Consider the following 26,549-nt stretch of genomic DNA (forward strand, 5'->3'; position numbering starts at 1 on the left):
TGGATCATTTTATTACCATTTTCCATAAAGGGCAGCATAAGTAAAATACAGTACACTACATGAAAATCTGCAGTATATGTAATTTAGCAAAATCTCTCTACTGCAAATGCCAATATTTTGGTACAATTTTTCCACTGGAAAGATGACAAATTAATGTTTTTTCTTGGTTCTTCTATTTATCTATTAAAATTGTGAAAGGAATTTTCTTTTTAGTTAAAATATTAGTTAAATCAATCTAGATGCACAAAAGTTCTCCATTGTTACAAAAGTGTAGTTTTCAAATAAAGTAGAAGGCGAAATGTAAGCATGGACACATGGGTAAGCATCTAGAAAGAAAGTAGAACATTGTGTTAAAAATGAAATCCTTCTTAAAGGATGAATACACTTATGAAAGTTTAGAGACTAAAATGTTTCTCTAACTACAAAAAGTTTCATTAAAACAAACCCAAGACATACAGTCACAGTATATTCTAAACAATTTAGAAGTTTGAGGTATTTTGTGGAATGCAGTCTCCTCATGTTCAATTAAAATAAGAAAAAGCTTTGTTTACAATTTGTTAGAGATTTTGTTTTGTTTTTGGAGCTAGACTAAATCTCCATTGCTCAATTTTGTTTTGTAGGAATGTTCTGCAACCAACATATCACATTTGCTTTAGTATCTGGTATCCACCTTTGATAGCGCTCTGCTACCATAACCAATGAGCTTTCCGCCTTGAGCCATAATATCCAACAAGCCTTGCAGCCACTAGATATTTGTTCGCTTGTTAATAAGCACCATTTTATGTAAGTTTATACTAATTCTCAAGAGAGGCCAATATAACAATGAAATAAACACACAAAAAACAAGAAAATTGTATTGCACTCATATTTATTATTGTTGACCCACTGTTATTCAGACTTAATATTGATCATAAAATCAAGATCAAATGATCAGGTAAAAAGTTCATATCACCAGACAATTCATGTACTACTAGTATATACAATGTCACTAATGCAATTTATGACAAATTCTGTATTTCATATATATAAAAAATATAATTTAATTAATGTAATCAATTAATAAAAACAATTGCACAAGACTCACCTACAATATATGAAACTGATATGCATACATAAAATACTGAATATTGTTATAAAACACAAATTATATGTTATAATATTACTGTACACAGCATACTGTAAGTGCATCATATACAGTTATACAGTAGTATATTTCTACTATAGTAATAATATATATATATATTGATACATTTAAGCAAACATGTAGATATATTTATACTGTCAATATTTTGTTATCAACGTTTATTTCAATTTGTTGATGAAAATGAAAAGGATTTCAGATGGGATTTGAACCTTTATAATACAGAATACCACAGATCTTTAATTCATGTAAGACCTTGTTTTATACAAAAAGCACCATAATTACAATCAGTGGAGTCTGTGTTTTGGTTTAACTCAGTTCAAAACAATCAAAACAGTGTTTTTACATGCATATTGTATGTATTTCAATACCACAGTAAATGCAGCACCACATATTTTTTTGATTGATGATTATCACAGTTTTCACTGTGCACTTATGTGTGTAATTATTTTCACGCTGCTGCTTTAGCCAGCTACGTCCCAAGAGGACTACTCATTCAGAAGCTAAAGCAACCAGCAGTTATAGTTCTAGAGGCTGATGTTTTTGGTAATTTGTAAACTAGGACAGGTTATGCTAAAATTACAAACCACAAAGCACGTCTGGGAGAAGAGAGTCTGTAAAAAAATGTGCTGATAATACAGTATTATAGATGCATGTAGACAGTAATCTGACCTAGGTCAGTATTATAATAATTCACTGTCAAATAATCAAAACATTATTCTGGTATTTACAATGAGTAACATTTGACTGTCAATCTAAACCGATATTATAATACGGTACTCTAATTTGCTGTCAGATAATCATTGAATTATTATCAAACAGTACATATAATAGTAAAGTTTTTGTTTGTAATAGGATACAATTTGTTCACAGATTTAGGCTTGATGAAGATTTAGACTTGACCTTAGCAATAAAATAAACTAAAGTGACAGAAATTGAGTCTGTTTAGTATAATAAAGTAATATTATTTAGACATCATTTTTATTTAAATTATTTAATAAGCACATTATCTTTTACAGATTCAGTATTTTTTATTTTTCAATTTCAATTGCACAATTATGACATATCAAAGTATGAATTCTTGTTGTATTTTACTTTAAATACAAAAGTTAAGTTAAATTATTTTTATCGTTTTACACATTTACCAGCAAAAACTGAAAAAATGTAAAAAATTGTGTCAATAAAAATGTATAGAATTTGGTAAAAGAACTGCTGTGTCATACCCTTTTTTATCTGTCACCAGATATTCACAACTTTATAAATACCTTTATCTTGCAATCATTTCAAGATCTGATTTAATTTTATTATCTCTTGCTTCTTGTGATACTGTAGTCTTATTTTCATTTTTATTGTTTTGTATTTTTAATTAAGTTTTAACTGGACTTCAAGGAATTGAATGAATATCCAATAATGAATGATTACTATCTATTTATAAATCTTATATAGTTATAGCATAGTAATTAAAACCTTATCAATACATTTATTTACTTTAACAAAATCTCCTGCTGCATACAAATCTATAATATTAATATTGAGTGGCCCTGCAGTTCTAATAAAACTTGACTTGACTAAAGCAACTGAATATAACTGAACGGCGCACACAACATTTTGACACAAGCTTAGTTCTTTTTAGTTACCTTCAGTTCCTTTAGTTCTATTTTTTTTCAGTACTGAGTGCAACTGAAAGGTTTGGATTTCGTCACACCTGCAGTAAGGGTAGCCATGAACAGCAGCGACCAGTTTAATGTTAAGCACACATGCATACTGGTTCCTATACAACTACAAATACTGTCATGCCCGCTTTCTGGTTACAATCAGTTCCAGTGTTGACATAAGCGCTCGTTCACTGGTTCCATTTAGTTGTTTGAACATTCGACATAAGTGCACTTGAGCAACTAGTTAGTTGAGTTGGGTTGTGTTGAGTTCTGTGTTGACATAATAGCATAGCCTATGTAAATATCTGAACGTAATTGGTTGAAACTGCATCACATGACTACTGCTGCGAGGATCGTAAATCGTATATTTGACTGTGTAATTTTCGTGTGGCAACACTCACGTTTGGCGATAAATAAACAAGTCAACTGAGTCTTGAACTCGCGAAGATTAGTCCACTTCATCACGAGACAATGTTTTACCTGCTGCGCCATGTAACTTGCTTGAAGAAATTAATCAACTAAACTTTTTTAAACTATGCATACATAGCGCACTCATTTGTTATTCACCCTCTATAGATGTGACGAAAGACTGTTTGTGATTGGTCAATAGGTAGTAACCTGGTACGCGAGGCGTGCTGAACATCCAGTGATTCGGCTCGAGGAAGACGTCTTATTATTTATTCGGCCTACCTGATATTGATAATATTATTATTAATAATGTAGGCTTATTGATGGAAATTCTTCTGTTATTATATTTAAATGACCTAGGCCTCAGTGTATATACTTTATTGCCAAGGAATCATTAATTAGTAATTATCTGTATATTATTCTTCGCAAGGTAAGGTGAATGCCACGCCTAACTATAGGCAGGCTTATTACATAAAGATGGCCTAGCTACCCGACCCAGTAGATATTCTACTTGTTGTTGGCTATATAATATAACAGATATCGCCTTTTATATTGGTAAAATATAAGATTTTACATCCACTTGGGAATGATATTATGCTCTTGAGAATTACATTTCCCTCAGCTAGCGCTTCGGAAAATATTCATTCCCTTGGGGATGTCAAATCTTATATTTTACCTCTAAGCAGGCAATATCTGTATAATAGTACACAAATGGCAAAAATAAAATTGTTAGTTCCACATCTGAGATGTTTTATGAAGGGGGTTACTATAAATGTGCTATTACACACCTTGGAACACTTGGAACACAAAACTGAAAATGACCAATTTAAAAAATAAAAACACAATAGTCAGCTCAAGAATTCTATAATGGATTGGATGTGAAACTAACAATTTTCTTTTATTTACCCTTAAAATATTATAATAATCAGTGATTAATAAAAACGTTGGATTTGACTGGTCAAAAAGTTGATTCTACCGGTGGTCTTTATTTTAAGAAAAGAACTACTGTAAAAGATTTGGGTTCCAAATATACAGATGCCTCCTTTTTTCCTTCAATGACCTTACACCAAGTTATATCCTAAAAATACTAATTACAAATTATCTACATTAATACTTATTTTCTAATTTAAAAAATCAATTTCAAATTTAAGCATAACATTATAATATTGTCTAAAAGTGATTAAACGAAAGTACTTTTGTGAAAAAAAAAATCAAATATTGAATGACATCAATGATAAATTTAGCTACATACAACGAAGACATGTGTTTTCCTTGGAATACCTCACCAAAATTGCTTTCGCCTCAAGAACGACTATTACTATAGCCATTTATGTTGGACAACATGGATTATCCAATATAAGTAACACATCAATACCATGAAGTTCAATTAAGTCCATGATAAACTGACGGTCACCAATAGGATCTAAACCCATTGATTTCATGTGATCAGATGTCAATGCCTTGTCTTGTGTCATTGAAATGTCAAGTAGAGTTTGGAATATATGATTGTTCATCTCCAAGAAAAATCTGTATAATATAAAAAATAAATATAAATTTGGGGGAAAAAACCCAGTTGAATGATTTCTAACATCAATTTAAATGTTGTAACATTTGTCACGTTTGTCATAAATGATGCACAAGTTTGATTGGTTCTGTATTGGTAACTGTTGACCAGAGAGTATTGTCAACTCGATGATTGTCAATAAAATTTTCAAAAAATTAACATGTACAGTACGGTAGTTGTGCATTGTATTCCAACCTTTGACTCAAATCCCAGGGCATGTACCTAGCTCCATAATTTCTGTCATAATTGGTCTCAAATTGTTTTAAATATACATTTATTTTTAACTTAAGACAATTGACCAACCTACAAGCAGTAAAAGGTACAGGATTGGTTGGTATGAAAAACAACTAAATAGCATTCTATAGCTGCTATACACATTATTAAAATCTGCCAAGATAAACTATTATACGTCTAAAGTTAATTCCGTGCTGCAACCAAAAGAACTATTTAAATTGGTTTCCAATTTGTTTTAGGCCATCTGGTAAAAATCCTATCGTTCAATCCTGTTCCGATTAACAAGAATACAATAACTTCTCATAATAATTATGTTAATAATATTTTAGAAATGATAACACAAAGTTGTACAAAAAAACATATCAAAAGAAAATTACATTCAAACGTCTGTAGTTTAAATTTGTTTTACTGCTTTTGGCTCATGACCTTTTCAAAATTTTATTCGTTCATTTAAGTATTATTGAGTTGAATAAAATATTTACATACTATCTTCAAATAATCAACATAATATACAAATGAATTAATACTAAGCAAAAAACTAGATTAAAATAGTTTTATCCTAATTTTAGTACAACAAATATTACAATTTGATGTAGCGCCTATACACAATAACAACATGGCGTCAATTACGGAAAGCACGTTTCTCTCTGAGGGTTCCAATAAAATATTGTTTTCACCATGAAAGCAGTGTTTAGGAACCACATTAAACATTACGGATGTTAGATTTAATAAGGTTGTTGCTTGTAGCAAATTATGGATGGTATCTGCAAAAATATGAAGACAAAATAATGTGACTAAACTACAATATTCACCTCCCTTGACACTGATTGATACCACTCTCCTGGCAAGTACGTTAGCATTGTTTAGCACATTCACTAGGCCTAGGCCCTATAAGCAAAATCTGTTTTGTGCAAGCTATGTGCTACACTGAAATTGGTTAAATATTGATATAATCAAATAAATTATATTTTATTGTAATAACGAATTTTGCCAGGAAAAATGTACACAGGGCCTACATTAGGGCCTACTCAATCATTCTTAAGTACTTGCTAGGACTAAACTCTAGATGATATTATGAGCCCAAATGTCCCAAGTAACTCTACTTAATAAAGACAGTATACTAGGTATTAAATAATTTTGGACATTGTAGACTTTCTTCAAAAGGGTTATTCCAAAATGGCTTCATTGGTCAACTTATAACTATGGTATGGGATAACATAAATAACGTATCCGGACAACTACCCCCTGGACAACTACCCTCTGGACAATAACCACCCGGACAATGACCCCCCTAGGACAACTACTACCCGGACAATTACCCCCTAGGACAACTACCCTCTAGGACAACTACCCCCTTAGGACAACTGCCACCCGGACAACTACCCCCTAGGACAACTACCCCCTAGGACAACTACCCTCTAGGACAACTACCCTCCCAGGAAAACTACCCTCTAGTCCAACTGCTATGCCCCTAGGACAACAACACCCTCTGAACAACCGTGCACCTATATCATGACACCTACACCTTAGGTTATAATTACGATCTTGTAAAACTTACTTAACTTCAAAACATAGGGAGAGAGATTGATCTTAAATGAAAGCTTTTGAATTGTTTAATAAGCGGTCTTCAGCAGTTATTTTACATTAAACGAGAATAGATCAAATTATTAAAACGTATTCCAATCTTGAAAATAAAGGGGTGGCTTATTTTATTCTTGTGTGACACGAAGATGCCGTATATAAATCTAGAAACATACAGTTTACCTAGCTGCACCAGACAATCAAATAGTTTTTCATTTAAGATCAATCTCTCTCCCTATGTTTTGAAGTTCAGCTAAGTTTTACAAGATCGTAATTATAACCTAAGGTGTAGGTTTTGTATTTCTAGAGGGGTAGTTGTCCTAGGGGAATAGCAGTTGGACTAGAGGGTAGTTGTAAGATATTGGGACTGGAGCAGCCCTTTATTATCGATAAAATTGGCCCGATTTTGTTCTCTTATTTCTTTTTCAAAACAAATGTTTTACCGTAAGAGCTTATGTTATGCTGTTAAATGACATTATACGTTTACTACTACAAGTCCGGTAATAATGGAATATTGGTTTGGCTGTTACTACTCTATAGAAGAACTTTAATTGATTTGTTTTTTACATTTTTCTCCCCACTCCTGAAAAAATAGGACAATAAACGTTTTTAGAACCTAAAGAATAATTATATCCATGATGTGTTTATGACTTAAACATTTCTACTTATTTCATTTTATTCCAATTCGTTTTCTACAGAGCAGAACTTCCTTATTTTACTTTAGATTAAATAAAACCTACACTATTAATCAATTGATTACATTAGACGAATTGAAAATCTCTCTCTCCCCCGTTTGACAGTTCATACATTTCTTAGTCTTCCTATTATGAAAACATAGAAAACTGCGCCAATTGAGGAAATCGTTTTTCATAGCTTGTCCTAGAAGTTTTTAAAAAACAAATATCGCTACAGTTATTACAAAATAGACTACAAATCTTAAGTACATACGTCGATATTTTAATAATTTCATGTCAAATATTGTTAAATGTATAGTCCCCTCTTCACACACAATTTGATTTTACAATACAATTGGGCACCAAAAGAAGCAGCTTGTTAATTTGGTTACCAATCGTAAGCTGTACAGTAGTTGTTCCTAGTGGGTAGCTAGAGGGTAGTTTTCCTAGGGGGTAGTTGTCCTAGGGGGTAGTTGTCCTAGGGGGTAGTTGTCCTAGAGGGTAGTTGTCCTAGGGGGTAGTTGTCCTAGGGGGTAGTTGTCCTAGTGGGTAGCTAGAGGGTAGTTGTCCTAGTGGGTAGTTGTCCTAGGGGGTAGTTGTCCTAAGAGGGTAGTTGTCAGGGGGGTAGTTGTCCTAGGAGGATGATTGTCCAGGGGGTTATTGTCCGGGTGGTAGTTGTCCAGGGGGTAGTTGTCCTAGACCCCATAAATAAATATGGCAATTGACTATACTAGTGGCTTGTTTTCACACTGCTAATTTAGTCAGCCACATCCCCGGAGGACTACTCATTCAGAAGCTATATCAAGCAGCAAGTTATACTGTAGTTCTAGAGGCTGACATTTTTTGATAATTTGTAAACTACTGTAGGATGGGTCATGCTCAAATTACAAACCCCAAAGCACTCTGGGAGAAGAGAGTCATTTGCTGATAATACAGTATTATATACATGTAGACTGTAATCTGTAAAATCTTGTTCAATAAATAAATAATGACTTTGTTCTTGCTGTCAACCTAGGACAGTATTATAATAATTCACTGTCAAATAATCAAAACATTATTTTGGCTGTCTAGGCTGGTATTTACAATGAGTTCCATTTGACTGTCAATCTAGACTGATATTATAATACTGTAATTCGCTGTCAGATAATCATTGAATTATTATCAAAACAGTACATATAATAGTAAAGTTTTTGTTTGTAATAGGATACAATTTGTTCACAATTGAAGCATCTACTGTAGGCTTGATGAAGTGACCCCCAGACTTGACCTTAGCAATAAAATAATCTAAAGTGACAGAAATTGAGTCTGTTTAGTGTAATAAAGTAATATTTTTATTTAAATTATTTAATAAGCACATCATCTTTTACAGATACAGTATTTTTTATTTTTCAATTTAAATTGCACAATTATGACAAAGTATGAATTCTTGTTGTATTTTACTTCAAATACAAAAGTTATTCACTTCTGTAACAAAAAAATAATATTTATTCACGTATAAAAAGAGAAAAGAAACGTTTAATTATAACCCCAAAACCAAGTATTTTTTGCTTTAAATTACATTTTTTTCAGGTGAATAATTGTTATGGTTATTAAAACAGGAATAACTATTATGTGACAATAAAATGACACATTCAAAAACAAATTTGAAATAAAAAATATTTTTCAGGGGGTCGACAATATATCTTTAAAACTGTTACGTCAACAAATGAGCAGCGTTTTTTGTAAGAAATATTTCTTGTTATTTATACTAAGGAGTAAACTAATCTAGATGCATCTCTGTATCAAGTCAGTCAATACAAGAAACAAGCAAAAAAGTGTTTTCTTTCATTCAACATCTAATAAAAAGTATTGCCTATTTTTAATTCTTTAAAACTGTAATCCACATTTAAGGTGATAAAAATATTAGTAAATATCAAACAGAAACAACTAATATAATATATTATGTATACTGTATTTTATAAATACAATATAAAGTACTGTATATCCAAATGTTTTAGTTGAATTGGGTCTTCACATGGTTTATTAATATAAAATATTATTCATTTATTCATAAAAAATACTGCAGATATGTTTATATTTAAATATCTGATGTAACTACTAAGTAGCTTTCGTCTGTTTTATGGTAAAAATAGTTTATTTATTTATTTAAAGAACAGTAAGTCGACGCAATTTAACTTGATATGAGGCAAAACAAACAATAATTTGGCAAAAGGTCAGTGTGAATGGTTATAAGACCAAACACAAATAGGTCCTTAAACCCCGACAACCACTGGTCACAGCAAGGTAATTTTGGTCTCAAATTGATCAGTCAAATCAATTTTAGTAAAAAATGACAGGAAATACAATTTCTGACCTTTGATCCACAATCCAGGGCATTATTTCCGTAGACACTTGAATTTGGTCTAATTAAATTGTTCGAAATATACATTTTGTTATTTGTTACACATTTTGAAAATGTTTTTCTGATCAATTTTAAACCATTACTTATAAAACCAAACTTGAAGCATGGTGACTTAAGCTCAATCTACACTGTAAACTGTATGTGACAAGAAAAATTTGATGTGCCCATATATAGACACGGTGACATCATATCACTAGTTTGATAGTGTAGACAGAACTTTAAATAATTACTGACCCATCTCCGATTTATGCTTTATTTATAATATTCTTAAAAAAATATGTCTCAAATGACAACACAAAGAAAGAAAGTTTTCTCTAATAACCAACCATCTTTGTTCAAAAATTGAAATTCCACTTACGTAGCAAATACTTGATCATCCTGCATAGCTTCTTCCTCAAGTTCTTGTGCTTTGAAGAGTTGTGCGCTACGTTGATTGTTTAGTTGATTGAACTTCTCTTTATCCGAATAACATATTTTCAATATGTCTTTCATTGAGTTCGACTGAACAACTAAATTCTGATTGTCCACATAAACATCATAAAGATCTTTCTTTTCCAGGAATATCTTTTCAGTTGTACCTGAGAACAAGTGATTATTTATATAGTTGTATAGTATGTAAACACATCTTTAAAATCCCAGGGACTAATTCTTAAATGCAATCCTTCAGAAGGTATGGCACAAAATGTGTGTGGTAAAAAATGACATAGCTAAAAGCTCATTTTAAAAATATAAAACGGTAAAATAGAAATGAAAACAATTCAACAATACAAATAGACAAAACATTATTGAGTAGTTTAACATTAAACCTTTCTGTTTTGCAACGATATGACCTAATTCAATTCAATTCAAAATTTAATTTCACCACAACAGGAAAAAAGTATTAACTAAGCTTTCAGTACTGTTTGGAAATGAAAATGTCCGAATAATATCTGAATTCAACTATTTTTTTCCAAAGCTAATTTGAGCAGTTTGTCATGTTTTCAAGTGAATCAATGGAATGGAAAGTTCCTCAAGGATATTCAAATAAGAACTGTAATTTTGGCCTAGAATTGTCTTAAGAGCTCTTTTCTGTACTTTTTCAATTTAAAAAATTATGTATTTGGTAATTGAAGAGTGTTAGACCTGGCTAAGCATACTCAAGTATTAGTATGCATACAAAGCAACAATTCTGATGTTGAAAGCATTAACCTTCTTTTAAAACAAAATGTGAATATAATTGTTTAGAAGCCTTAGACACATATCAAAGACATGCAAATTGCACTATAATTCTGAATAGCAACTCCTATCCCTAGGTTTTTCGATCTAATTTAAGGTTACAAACTACATTTTACTTAAAAATAAATACTACTGCATATGGGCAATAATCTCACAAAGGTATAGATAAAAAGGTTGTTATTAATAAGTCAAACCATAGCTGAATCATCCACAAAATTTATCATTGGAGAACTCGGTGATATCGACCTAAAATCTGAAGTGTACAGAGTAAACAAAAAAGTGCCAATACGGTACCTGTGGTGTACCTGTGCTAGAACACACAGTATAGGAAATAATATTACTCTGTAACTTAACATACTGGCCAACTTAGCGCTGGATTGTTCTACATTAAAGGATGTTAAAACTTATATAAAAAAAGTTGATTCTAATATTTTAAGCGGTCCACTGTAAATGCATTGTGTGAGAATTGATGTTTTTGTTTTGCTTCTGTAATGCAGCAACTTTTGGTATCATAGAGTCCATAGTGAAGGGAACAAAAATGAAAAACAACTTTTCTATTATGTTGTTGATGATGTGTCTACTATACTACTCTATAATAACTGAGGCTGGAGTTTGTTAAATAGTCAATAGACAACTAAGGTATGGCAATACTCACATGCTACAAAGAACAATTCTGCTTCAATTGTATCAATATCAGCAACATTGATGTAAAAATGAGGTTTCACCTCTAAATCATTCTCCATTTGAACAGTATGATTTCCCAATACACTTGCACAATAAACTAAAAATAAAGCACTATTTATAACACCTAAATAAATTGCTGTTGTTTGGTTGGAAAATTGTGGGTCACATGTCATTCAATAGACCATTTTTTTCATTTATTAAAAAAATCTTCTCACGTACAAAAAACGAAACCGTCAAACATAGTGTAAATCGTGAATTGTACAGCGCCGGCGATTTATTGCCGACTTACTTTCTTGCTAATTTTGAGGGCTGTGTAAGGTAATCAAGACTAGTTACAATCTGATCTAGTGTCAACGTAAGCGCTCGCACACTGGTTCCTCTCAGTTGATCAAAATGTCGACATAAGCGCTCTCTTGCAACTAGTTCATTTCATTTGAGTTGGGTTAAGTGAAGTCGAAATAAGGGCACTGATATATGATTGAATATTAAGTCAAAGCTTAAAACATGTTTTACTGGTTACGATTTAAAAAAATCAAACCTGTTGAACAATTTTACTTTACTCTCGTGCACCTTTTTTATACTTTTTACCTTTTTTAAACTGTACATGGGACCAAGTGCGTTATTAAAAAATTGGAATCCCTAGGCTTTATTGCACTTTTTAGCAATGCTTTGAACCATGAATAAAATTACAGGTACTGTATGTTAATAAAGTGCTTTTTCTTGTTCCATATTTCCAAAATGTACCCACCCCAATGACAACTATGATGGGGCTGATTTTAATTTTAATACTTATAAATGTTGTAAAGTTTTGAATTTATATTGGCATTAATAACACTATTTGAACCTCATTTAAATGCTTAAAATTTATTACAATTTCATGAAAACAACCCTGAGAAAGTTTATAGTTTTATGCACATTGGATTAATAGTGAACTAACTAGTTTAAAATATGAAATTGTATTGAATCATACAAACCTCGATAACAAACAACTCCTATAGGTGGTGGTGAAAAAAATATAATGCGTTTCCGTAAAAGTATAAACTTCCAGATTGTAAATATATGTTCACCAAAGAAATTAATGAACTGAGCAAAACAACCAGCAGGATGTGTTATCTATTAAGAAAACAAACGAACAATTAAACAGTTATCAAACAATTTCCTTCATAAAAATACAATTATCACCTAACCAAGGCAATCTAACAACAGGATGCTAAGCTCTGTTAGTATTCATGGCCCTGCTCCTGCTTACAGTATGTACAGTGTATTAGTTCTTCATGTTCCGTCACATCCTGGCCTTCATTCCGAAATGGACTTTTTTAAAAATGCTCAGTATTATTCAGCTCAGCTCAGGTTTTTTGTGTGGTTGCGACACAATCAGTTCCACTCCCCTTAAACGTTTGACACTATGACAGATTTTCAATTAGCCAATTTCCTTCCCTAAATGTTTGGTTAACAAAAACCGGAGAACAATTACATGGTCCTATCTTGGCAAGTTCAGCTCAGCATCCTATATTTAGATTGCTTTTGAATAACTTGAGTCTAGACGAAACAACGTTCACCCCAAAGATATATTGTCTCTTTGAAAAAAATTATTCTTTTTTCGTTAAATATGCCATTTTAATGTCACATAATAATTATCCACTTTGATCAAAAATTGGAAAAAAAATGTATTTACCTGAACAAAAAATGTAATTCAAATTGGCTGGGGTTGGGTTTTAGATAAATTTAACTATTTACTGTAATTTGTCATTTGTCAAGTGAAAACATTTTTTCTTTTTTTTTCTGTTATTATTAAAACTACAAAATACTCTATTCAAAGTGTGATTTAATTAATCTCCATTTTTCATGTTTGGTTTTTTTTTTGGGGGGGAGGGGGGCCAATATATCTTTAAGGTTATATATTTATTTTTTCATTCTTATATACCAAAAAATGTTAGTAATGTTCGATGATACATTAATCACACACAAAGCAGTACAACCCATGACACTTCAGACTGGAGGCTAGACAAACGTTGAGCCCTGTTACAACCGCTAATGTAGAAAACGCCAGCTTATGTCGAAACAACCGTTAATGTAGAACAATCCACTGCTAATGTAGTAAAACCTTCAGCTAATGTAGAAACACAAACAGCTTATGTAGTAAATATAAATTGCCTCCCAGCTTATGTAGTTACTATCGCCAGCTAATGTAGTAAATGTTATATATATTTTACAAAAATGTCTAAATCATGTGCAAATGCATTGATCTTTACTTTAGCTATCAGTTTTTCCACCTCTTGTAAGCAAAACGACCACACATCGTAAGCAACCACCTCTTTTAAGGGACCACAGTCTTTTTCACTCTATTTTAAGGACCGCTTCTCATAATCGACCATCTTTCATCACGTGACCACATCTATTAACGACCACAACTCTAATCAATGAAGGCCTCTATTACAGGACCGTTTCTCATAACTGACCACCTCTCGATATCGATCGGTCACTTTTGGATAAAGGCACCAAATTTGTTAGACATGTCCTATGACATGAAATAAAAAAATGAATGAAAAGCAGTCCCTTTAAAGAGAGGATGTGATCACTTCCAATTAATATGAGAAGCGGTCGATTAACAGAGATGGTGGTCGTTCAATAGAGGGGGTCATTTACAAGAGGTGGTCGTTATTGGAGGTGGTCCCTCAAAAGAGGTGGTCACTTACGAGAGGTGTGGTCGTTAAGAGTGGTAGTCGCTTACGAGAGGTGGTCGATTATGAAAAGTGGTCCTTAAGAGAGGAGGTGATCACTTCCGAGAGGTGATTGATAGAAGTGGTTCCTTAACAGAGACGGTGGTCGTTCAATAGAGGTGGTCACATACATAAGCTGTTGGTGTTTCTACATTAGCTGGAGGTTCTACTACATTAGCGGTGGATTGTTCTACATTAGCTGGCATTTTCTACATTAGCAGTTGTAACAAGACATTTATTATATTAGACTTTGTCTTGACTACTTATCACTGCAGTTGTTTTTGTTGTAATGATATAAAGAAAGTTTTTCATGTAATCTCACATTTCCCTGCTAAGAGCTGCAAGAAGTTCATAAAATACAACATGTATTAACATTACACTATTAGGCGAAACTCACTTACCATCATTGCAGGCAACACTCTACATTCAGATGATGATGGATTTACAGTGGATAATGAAGTAGAAATAGGTAGAGATCCTTTATGGTCTGCATAAAAGGCTCTAAGCTGCTCATAATGCTGAGGGGTCCCAAGTTGATGTCTGTTGGTCAAATATCAAATGTTATTCATTAAATATGCGGTATGAATGTCAATTTCTCTGGTACTAAATAGAGTACAGGAGTTGGTTTTCCAGTACGTTAACTAACGTTTACTACAAAATGTAACTGAATTACATGTTTGGAGAAATTTGTAGTATGTGCCTATTTACTTTACTGTATATAGTGCTTAATGCTCAAGGGCCCTAAGCGATTCACATTATTACCCCTGTCATTTTTGGATCAAACATGTATGGAAACATACTTCCATAATTTTGTAGTTAGTACTCAACGCAGACATGTTTTGACCACCAGGTACCCATCTGTACGCCTGGGTGGGGAGAGGCAAACATTAGTAAAAGTATTTTGCTCAACAACACAAGCAATGTGACCAACGCCAATAGTGAGCTTTAGCATCAGAATAGTAGACAAAAGTAGATGGTAGACAAAAATTCATTATCGCAACTATATTTGGTCAATTTAATGTTCAGTCTAATAGGAACAACGTTTATGATGTCATTTAAAAACTTTTTAAGAATAATAATATCGACCATTTATAAAGCCCTCTTTACCAGAGTCTCACAGCGCAACATGAAAAGAATAACTATTGAAATAGGTGAGTTTTCAGGAGAGATTTGAATTGAAAAGGGGATGGAGTGTAACGGATGGAACAATAAAAAAATTGCTAATCAGTACGACATGAATGTTTTTTTTTTATTTTCAGTTGTGTTAAGTATTAAACATCATACTTTTCATTATATTATGTGTAACTGTATAGCTATAAATTCACTGGAATAGATGGACCTTTGTTTACATGTCTTGATCAATTTTAAGCATTAATTCTTGGAACTGACGATTTTCTTTTTTCTTGTATCGGAAAACTTTTACTTACACTTTTTTTTCAATACAGTAATTAGTTTTTACAATTTTTACAGATTGTGAACCTACAGTTGACAGTGAATATGAGCCATCAAGTAGTTTAGATGAGTTTTCGATTACGTCATAGTTGCGCAGCATAACGTATGTTTGATTATACAATTTTTTTTTATTGATCATAAATTTAGAACCAAAAAACTTTACTTTGAAACTTAATAAAATTATAATCTATATCAAGGATCAACTTTCTATGGAGTAAAAATGGCGTGTTGCATACAAAATTACGTGCGCACACATGTTCAAAATTATAGAATGCGCAAAATTAATTTCTAATGAATTTTGCGTACATTTCAGGTCATTTTGAGCATCTCAAAATTTTCTAATTTGTTTCCGTTTTGCACACGCACTTGTGTGCACAGCTTGTACAAAGCGTAGAAAAATGGTTTTTGCATTTGATTTTTGTTTTTCATACCTTTTGTAGTAGATTTCATTCATTTTGATGAACTTTTTCATTTTTAAAATTTTATTATAGAAGCCGATGAGTTGTAGATATCAATTCATGTAAAATTTATATCTACCGGATGTTTTAACGGGATAGGTAATGCTATTTCATAGAGCGCATATGCGCTTATGCTTACCCTATTTCGCTCTAGATTTTAATTTTTTTTTTCTCAATTCAATACTATTTCACATGCGTTAAAAAAAATATAATTTTTATTACTGTATGTCATCATATAAAAAAATTAGAATAACGTGACCTACTTAATTTCGTCTATACAGTATATTTCAATCGGCTATAGCTCCACAGAATGAAAAGTGACCCACATGTTTAAAACCTATTATTATAGAAGCAGTTGAATTGCAGATATGAATTCATATAAAAATGTTGTCTACTGGATGTCATGACGTCATCATGGCCAGTTGAATTCAAAAAGTCTGATTTTCATCTGTTTCATAAAAATTCACCATATTTAAAATAGCGCGCAACTTACTTTTTCGTGCCCAAAATTCTTGAAATTTTCGTTAATGTAATTATTTAGATAATTATCTTCTAAAATTGCTATCTTCATGTTATATTTTGATGACGTCAACATGTTAAAAATTGGATTAAAGATGGGTCTCGTAATTTCATCTATTCTATGTGTATATTTAGTGTACAGGGTAAATATTGTTATGCTTTATGACACAAAATAGGTACAATTCAGCACTGTAAGTGTAAACATATTTAATACTGTCATAGGATGGCATAATATTTGCTGTTCATATTTTAACGTATGTGTAAAGTGACGAGTTCATATCTAGTTATAGTGTTATACTGTAGAATTGCTTCTGTCATACAATTGTAATTTGCACAATTTCTGTCAAAGTCAAATATTTTGAATTGGACATACCTTACTTGATTTTCAAGAAATTGCATGTGTCTATATAATGTGGTGTAAGACGTTGCTAGAATACCAACAGATTTCATTCTTGCGCCTCGTTCTTCTAAGCTTTCTACTTTAATTTTCTCGTAACAACTAAGTCCGTAATAGTTATCTTTCTTAAAAAATCTGAAATAAGGTTTACATTACAATAAACAATCTACAAACAATTGTTGTTTGATAAGGATTCAACTAATGATGAATTACTGTAACTGTAAATATATATATAAACACAAGAGGCAAAGAACATTAATTCTAAACCGCCCGGTGATATACTGAAATTTAATTAATTAATTTGAAACGATAAAGATGAGGAAATCTGTGAGAATGAGAAAAAGTCGCCCCAACCGAGACTCGAACTCGGACCGCCTGCTTGATATGCAGATGTCCTAACCATTAGACCACTGGGGCTTTCATGGTATTGTTCGAACTCGAACTCGAACGACTCTTTAACATTCTCGGCGTGGTACGGCGGAACAGCACTAGTCCTCAGTTGTACGCACGCGCAACAGAGATCAAATTGATACGCCCTCATCTTTCAGTATTTTTATTCACGAGGCGGGATCTCCGAAGAGATACTTTTATATATATAAACACAAGAGGCAAAGAACATTAATTCTAAATATATATATATACAGTAGAACCTTCGTTTTACGTACCCTGATTTTACGTTCCCTTGATTTTACGTACGCTTAAATGACCGATGACGTCATCATTTTCTTACATTGAGGGCGCAATTTAACAACAACAAAGCACAAAGCCATGGCTGTGTGAGGAACTCATGTGCATTTCCCTACAGCAGCGACTGTTTTTATTGATAGAAAATACAAGAACATTGATATTTTATTTATAAAACTTTATTTAAACTAAATCGCACAGCCTGTATATACTGTACTTAGGCCTCACATCTTGCTAGGCCTGCTATCCTGGCCTAGATTAGTCTAGGCCTAGGAAGGGCCTAGCTAAGCTAGTGACCAGCTGCATGCTGTAGGCAAACACGGCAGCCTTTTTAGCTACGATCTACGTATTTGGGGGTCAATTTAAGGTCAACCTTGATTTTACGAATCCCTTGTTTTACGTACGCCTTTCGGTCCCGTACCGTACGTAAATTGGAGGTTCTACTGTATATATATATTTATTCCTGTCCACCCAGGCAGCACTTGCCAGTTCTTATACTATGACGTTATCCAAATTCCTTCACTTGCACTGATGAAAGGCTAGTGTTGCCCGAAAGCTCTGCTAACTTTACTGACTGTTTTACTTTATCGTTTTAAATTAGCTTTTCGCTTTTTTTTTTGTATCTCCATTGAGATCCAGCCACTGATTCAGTGATTGTCATTTTTTTCAGTAATTTGCCTTTGGATTTATATATAGGCTATATGGTTATATAGATATTGCTGCAGTTCAACATTAAAAAATTACTTTAAAAATCTCTCATTATCAGCAGATTTAAGGATCCATTTAATACTAACATTTATTAAGCATACTTAATACATACATAAAATCTGAATTGACAGTGTGTGATCCACTTGCCATAGCTTTAAATTCAACACCTTCTAAATCAATATCTTCTGGAGTACTCCACTCAATCACATTACCTTAAATGATATAAACGAAATGAATGCTTTGAATTGAAGTGTAAATACCAGGAAACTTTGCTACCATCTATATATTAATACTGGTATAAATTGGTCACATTTACGTATCTCTTCCAAAATTATTTAATTCGCAGTAATACAACATTTTTACTATATGCAATTGGAAATGCTGTTTTTCTGTAGGCTACTATTGACCCTGGTAAAAATCAATGTTAAAAATCGTTAAAATCTTCAATCGTTGATGTTCAACCTAGTTCAACTTCAACATTACGACCGTTAAAACTGACTCAAATGGTTCGCAAATTACATCATCATAGTTTGTGAAAAAATATGTACGCACTGACAATTCTGGAATTTTAACAACACGACGATGTTTTTCACCATTTTTGTACTCGTTTAAACGTAAAGTCTGATATTTCAAAATAACAAGTGTAAGTAAAACTAAATTATAATATAAAAACGACCGACATTGGCTTCGCAACACTTCACATCCGTGTGTCCCAGCAACGCTCTAAAGAACCAAGAAACCATTAGCCTAGGTGCAGAACAGTTAATATACACATTTGCGGGAAAAAAGTATAGGAACATTTTTTTTTTTCTGATAAAGCATACCATATAGAATGTCAGAAAAAAAAAAATTGTTATGGCACTTTTAAATTTTGGCCTATACAGTATAACACACACAAATGCCTATTAACACACACAATACCTATTTATAGGGGAAACCAATTAACGGTTTTTAGTTATCCGCATTCAGCGGATAACTCCTTGTAACTGTATGAAATCATCTTTTTTTTTTTGGTTATCCGCAACGAAGTTGCAGGATAACCTCTTGTGATTGTACGAAATCATCTTTTTTAGTTATCCGCACTATGGCGGATAACTCCTTGTAACTGTCCTGTTTCATCATCTTTTTTTTTTTTTTTTTTTTCTGTATTATTCTTCTTTCTTTCTGTCATTTTTGTGCAGAGCGTATCTCTAAAACGTGTAAAGTTAACATTTTATAACTTTGTCAACATATGGGCAATCACGTGAAGTTGTGCTTTCCTGTAATTGAATGACGTCAGAGTTGCGCAACATGACTTACGCGCGTTTTTATGAATTTCGCGTATTTAACATAGATCGAAAACCATATAACAATTTAAATTGAAACTTAGCAAAAGTCTAATTTATATCGTGCGCTAACTTTTTGTGCAATAAAAATGGCATGTTTTACACGAAGTTACGCGCGCACACGCGTTTAAAATTTTACAATGCGAAAAATCAATTTCTAATCAACTTTCTACGCGTTTCATGTCATTTTGAGCATGTCAAAAATTCCAACACGTGCGCAAATTTTTACGCGCGTGGTGCACACGTAGCGTTAAAAACGTCATTTTTTCGAGTGATTTATGTTTTTCCAGACTTTTCTAGTAATTTTACCAACTTTTAAACAATTTCGACTTCAAATTACGTCATACGAGCACGTAGAATATGATAATTTGCGCGCTTTTTTGATAAAAAACTTCAAAAATTCGTCAAAATTAAGCCTTTTTTTAAACAATCGTAGTTTTTAAACTAAACGGTAAAAATTATTTTTATTAAATATTCTGGAAGTTGATGAGTTGTAGATATCAGATCATGCATTAATTTGGCTAACTGGACATTGTGACGTCATCGTATGGCCACGGGAATATGAAATTTAGGATTTTTGTATCTTTCGTCATAACTCCTCACATTTAATAGAGCGCATCTCCACTTATCCGTTTTCCATTTTCACCCCGATTTTGATATTGTCTAGGTCAATGAACTATCTTTAGCATGAGTTAAAAATATTTTAATTTTTATGACGTCATCATGCCTAAAAATTTAAATTACGTGTGGCATTAATTTCATCTTTACAGTAAATTTCAATCTGTTATAGCTCGTAAGAATAAAATGTGATAATCACGATTAAAACGTTTTCTTGAAGCTATTGGATTGTAGATACAAAATCATGTGAAAATTTTGCCAATCGGATGTGGTGACGTCATCATATGGCCAGTTAAATAAAAAAAGTCGTATTTTCATATTTTACGTCATAGTTCATTACATTTAAAAGAGCGCGCATTAATATTTCACCTATTCAAATTTCTTCTACACGTTAATATGTTGTTGCTGAGATAATTTCCTTCCAAAATTGCTACCTTCGCGTTTCATTTTAAAACCATCAACATGTTAAAAATTGCAATAAATAGCGGGTCCCGTAATTTCCCCTATTCTACACTGTATGTGATATGTATACAGATTACACTGTGTATACATTACTATATATGAATCAAAATAATAGAATTCAGCAATAACATCATATCATAGTCTTCAGTTCAGGTCATAATGCCATAATCTTTTTCCGTGTGCAATATTCCAACGTATGGCGTGCATGTGGCGTTTGTCGTGCGGATAACTAACTCGTCAAAGTGACGAGTTTCATGTCTAGTATTTGGCTTCTTTCTTTCTGTATGATTTTTGTGGAACGCTTTTCTCTAAAACTTGCAAACATAACATTTTGTAACCTTCTCAACATATCGTCATGCACATGAAGATGTGCTGCGAAGCTTTTCATGACGTTTACAATTGCGCAACGTGACTTACGCGTGATTTAACGATTTCTTCGTATTTAACATAGGTCGAAAACCAAATAACATTTCAAATAGAAACTTTCCAAAAGTTTAATTTATATCATGCGCTAACTTTCTGTTGAAAAAAAATTGCGTGTTTTACACAAAGTTACGCGCGCACGCGCATTTAAAATTTCAAAATGCGCAAAATTAATTTCTAATCAACTTTCTACGCGTTTCATGTCGTTTTAAGCATGTAAAAAATTCCCACACGTGCGCAAATTTTTACGTGTGCGGTGCGCACGTAGCATTAAAAACATATTTTTTTTGCGTGATTTATGTTTTTCCAGCCTTTTCTAGTAATTTTACCAAATTTTAAACAATTTCGACTTAAAGTTACGTCATACGAGCACGTCGAATTGGACAATTTGCGCGCATTTTTGATGAAAAAGTTCAAAAATCCGTTAAAAATATGCCTTTTTTTAAACAGTCGTAATTTCTAAACTACACGGTCAACTTTTTGTGGATGACATATTCTGGAAGTTGATGAGTTGTAGATATCGGATCAGGTATTAATATGGCTAACCGGACATTGTGACGTCATCGTATGGCCACACGAATATAAAATTTAGGATTTTTGTATCTTTCGTCATAGCTCATCACATTGAATAGAGCGCATCTCCACTTATTCGTTTTCCATTTTCACCCCGATTTTGATATTGTCTAGGTCAATCAACTATCTTTCGCATGAGTTAAAAATATTTTAATTTGTATGACGTCATCATGCCTAAAAATTTAAATTACGTGTGGCATTAATTTCATCTTTACAGTAAATTTTAATCTGTTATAGCTCGTAAGAATATAATGTGATAATCACGATTAAAAACGTTTTTCTGGAAGCTATTGGATTGTAGATACGAAATCATGTAAAAATTTTGCCAATCGGATGTTGTGACATCATCATATGGCCAGTTAAATAAAAAAAGTCATATTTTCATCTTTTGCATTATAATTCATTACATTTAAAAGAGTGTGCATCAATATTTCACGTATTCAAATTTCTTCTACACGCTAATATGTTGTTGCTGAGATAATTTCCTTCCGAAATTGCTACCTTCGCGTTTCATTTTGAAACTGTCAACATGTTATAAATTGGAATAAATAGCGGGTCCCGTAATTTCACCTATTCTACACTGTATGTGCATGTATACAGATTATACTGTGTATACTATATGACACAAAATAACAGAATTCAGCAATAATAACATAATCATATTCTTCATAATGCCATAATCTTTTTCTGTGTGCAATATTCCAACGTATGACGTGCTCGTGGCGTTTGTCGTGCGGATAACTAACTCGTCAAAGTGACGAGTTTCATGTCTAGTTGTTACTTGCAGTTGTGTTTTAATGATTAAAATTAGTAGAGGTTTACTTTAATAACTACTTCTCATAGTAGTTGATGAATCGAGTCGATATGATGACATCATCATGCCAGAATCCAATATGGCGTCCAATTTGGCAGGAAAAAACCCCCTTTTTTTTTTAAATGCATTTTTTGTCCATACAATGTACAATAGACTTACTATCTTAAAACAAAACACGAATCCACACAAATGTATATCTACTTACAGTAATTGTCCCCCTCCCAACATTAGGATGATGGATCCAAGATTTTGATTTATGGGGTTTGGGTGGGAGCGGGGAAGGATTTGCGAGGGCTTAAAAATTGTAGAAGTGATGAATTTAATTTTTGGATTTCTCTCTGGATCAGCCTATGGATAATGCAGATTCACCTATATGCATTTCTCAGACGGAACCGGAACATTTCATGGGTGTTGTTTCTTGCTATCCACCTAAAAATAGACAGCAACTTACCGACCAGGGAAGTTAAGCTTTTGGAAAGGATAAGTATATTAAGAGACATCACTTTTGATAATTATTCCTTGCACAACACCAGAGATTGTCCAAGCATTGACCTGAATCCTATAGTGATTTAACCGGCATTTACTCATCGTATGTACAAGACCAAGTTACTAACTAAGTTATTTCTTTGTTTAACTGCTCTTCATTAAAATATGTTGTTAAAATCTCTACAACAAAACTCTTAAACTTGTGAGTGCAATAGGATTCATATGAATCATATTAGGAAAAAATGAGTCCCACTATCTGATAGTTGGCCCTATTATATGCCATTATGTATATTGCCTATTTCTGAACACTGAGTGAGAAGGAATCACTGATCAATGTGAAGTGTCTTTTTGCTTAACCGAACCCTAGGACGTAGATTTTGCAAGGTTTTAATTTGTTCAGATCTCTTTCTTGCATCATTGTACAATTTACAATGTTAAGCTTCTTTAATTATGATTCCTATTGCACTAATTGGTTTGGAACCCACCAAATGAAATTGCAAGTTGTTGATTTTAACAGCTTTAATAACTAAGAGCAGTTGATCAAAGAAACAGATATATTCGATAGTTTAGTTTTGCAACTTGGTCTTATACAACAATGTAGACTAATTCCAGATTCAGGCCAATGATTGTAACACATTAAAACTAATTTTATTACAAATTTTTATACATAATGCATAATTCCAGACCAGTTTGTGCATCTGAATATTGGGGAAGCTGTTGTCAAAATAATTTTTGCAGAGTTCCAGAGTAATTTTGAATATACAGTACTGCAGGTGGAACCGTGATGATAATAATGTTTCACGTATTGGGTTGAACTGGGAATCTCTGGTGTTGTGTAAAGAATAATTTGTAAACCCTTATCGAAAGTGATGTCTCATACACTGATGCATACTCTTAACACCCTGATCGGAATCTGCTATTGTGACATGGATACCAAAAAAAACACCCTACCGTGAATGTTCCTTTCCATCTGAAGTGCGTATTTGTTTGAGTCAGCATTATCTGCAACCTATTTTTCTAATGTGTAACGTTAAAAGGAATTTTTCAAAACTGTTGTTTTTCCCGCCAAATTGACGCCATATTGGATTCTGGCATGATGATAGATAGAAATCTTTCTTTATTCTGGATATTCATTCAATATTTGTACATTGTTCTTCCTTGAAGTCCAGTTAACACTTACAAATTACAAATATAAACAATAAAAATGGAAAATTATGAATGATGTCATTGTTATCGACTCGATTTATCAACTACTATGAGAAGTAGTTATTAAAGTAAGCCTCAGCTAATTTTAATCATCATAACACAACTCCAAGTAAAAAAAAAACGTGAATTGGTTTTCCCTATCCCCAATATATAGGTATTTGTGTATGTTAATAGGCATTTGTGTGTGTTATGCACTTGTCAATTGTATGACCCACTATACGACCCCCGGGAGAGGTGCGTCATTTGTCCGATGTGCGTCATACTTTTGAATACCATGACGCACCCATGCATCAAAAAGGTGACTTACCTTTAGGTGACCATGACACACCCATTTTGACGCACTGTGACCATGTTGTTTATGATATGGTGGGTGGTAAAGTGACGGACATTGACACACCTTGTTCATTGATGTGACGTACCATCTAGGTTTTTTGACGCACCCCTGCGTCAGTAATTATTTGTAAATGACGCACCCATGACGCACCTCTCCCGGGGGTCGTATAGTGGGTCATACAATTGACAAGTGCATTACTGTTATATAGGCAAAAATTTAAAAGTGCCGTAAAAATTGTTCCAACCCCCTGGCCCTTTTTTTCTGACATTCTATATGGTATACTTTATCAGAAAAAACAATCGCGTAAAAATGTGTAAATATTCGCTCGATCATCGTTATTTATTTTTAACGATTTGAAAATTCAATGCAACTCAACGCAACTCGTCTTAATGTTACGTCGAAAGGAAAACAGGCTTTATTTAGACTATTGTATTGGCAAATAAAACAGTTTCATTTCGTTCTATAAAACACACTATTCCTAGCCATATTCAGATAATTTTATGACAAGAAACGTCTGGCCAACTCCTCAGATGCTACATCCTCCGGTTGTCTAGAAAAAAAATGTCCATGCCCGCGGCCCCCTACCTAGCTAGCTAGCCTAAGCTAGGCCTACCTAGGCTAGATGATAAAGATTTTCCCATATCGGCCCCCTCTTTTGAAAAATCCTAGATCGGCCCCTGTTAGTACTGTAGTAACGGATTCTAGGCCTAGGCATACTCTACAGTTATGTGTTAGATAGACGGGGAAGATGTTACGTACCTGACCGAGTATCAAACGCCACCACAAATATAGCTATAATATTTGCACTCAGTTCAGATAAATCACGTACTCTTCGAAGGCCTACGTCAGCGACACACACATGACCACAAGATGCTGCTAAATTCTCTTCTTCAGAATCCTTTTTAAATTCGTTTGTAATAGTTTTAGAGCCAGTGAATATACCTTGGTTTTTAAACTGACTTTTTGGCTGCAAAACTTCAGTAGAAATGTGATCAAAATCCACAAGAAGCGGAGTTTTCTCCATATTTACCGTTCCAAAAAACAGTCACGGTCCGGTATGGCGCGCCAACCTGTCATTTATTCAAGCATGCAACAATAGAGATATCTTACAACAGAGATATCTGTCACAGTTACGGATCTAAAAAGTATCCTACCATAAGGAACAAATTGGAAAAAAAGCGTAAGAGTAAGTAATGTTATCCCTACTAGGCCTAGGCTTAGGCTAGTCCATTTACCATGAATTTTACGTGCGAGAGTACCATTTCCGACGGGAATCCCATCGCAAAGTCGCCCCATCGCAAAGTCGCCCCATCACAAAATCGCCCAATACAAAATCGCCCATGGGGCCCCCATCGCAAAGTCGCCACAAAACAAAGTCGCCCCGACACAGTCGCCCCATCGCAAAGTCCCCCATCGCAAAGTCGCCCCAACGCAAAGTCGCCCCAACGCATGCTTAATGGATTATCATCTTTCAACCAGGTTTCCGAGACTGCAATTACATCGAAATCATAATTGACATTGGTTAAAAATAATTTGAAAGAATCAATATTATATCAATTAATATGCAAGGAAGAAAAGTTTTTTACGTTATATGACGTTAGAGTCGCGCAGCGTAAGTTACGCGCGATTTTATGAATTTCGCGTATTTAACATAGATCGAAAACCATATATGTAACAATTTAAATTGAAAATTGGCAAAAGTGTAATTTATATCATGCGTTAACTTTCTATGGAAAAAAAATGGCATGTTTTACAGAAAGTTATGCGCGCACGACGTGCGTTTAAAATTTTAAAATGCAAAAAATCAATTTCT

At 33.1% G+C, this 26,549-nt stretch overlaps 1 protein-coding gene across 1 annotated transcript; it reads right to left on the reverse strand.

Annotated features, from left to right (window-relative positions):
- Nucleotides 1–862: 862 nt before the first annotated feature.
- LOC144849539 (DENN domain-containing protein 11-like) lies at nucleotides 863–25,775 on the reverse strand. Its single transcript, XM_078706480.1, has 8 exons — nucleotides 25,496–25,775; nucleotides 18,608–18,707; nucleotides 17,080–17,238; nucleotides 14,679–14,817; nucleotides 12,532–12,670; nucleotides 11,529–11,654; nucleotides 10,017–10,236; nucleotides 863–4,731 (listed from the first exon to the last, which is right to left on the reverse strand). The coding sequence occupies exons 1-8, from the start codon at nucleotides 25,758–25,760 to the stop codon at nucleotides 4,533–4,535; spliced, it is 1,347 nt and encodes a 448-aa protein (XP_078562606.1). The 5' UTR covers nucleotides 25,761–25,775; the 3' UTR covers nucleotides 863–4,532.
- Between the last annotated feature and the right edge of the window lie 774 nt (nucleotides 25,776–26,549).

This window comes from Antedon bifida, chromosome 8 (assembly GCF_963402885.1).
Source record: "Antedon bifida chromosome 8, ecAntBifi1.1, whole genome shotgun sequence".
Taxonomy (NCBI): domain Eukaryota; kingdom Metazoa; phylum Echinodermata; class Crinoidea; order Comatulida; family Antedonidae; genus Antedon; species Antedon bifida.

Excerpts from the sequence above, each read along its gene's own strand:
- LOC144849539 (XM_078706480.1), bottom strand. The coding sequence starts at position 25,760 with ATGGAGAAAACTCCGCTTCTTGTGGATTTTGATCACATTTCTACTGAA. Across the intron at positions 10,237-11,528 it reads AGAATTGTTCTTTGTAGCAT|GTACAACTGAAAAGATATTC; the intron begins GTGAGTATTGCC and ends ACTTGTTCTCAG. Across the intron at positions 4,732-10,016 it reads GATGATCAAGTATTTGCTAC|ATTTTTCTTGGAGATGAACA; the intron begins GTAAGTGGAATT and ends TATATTATACAG.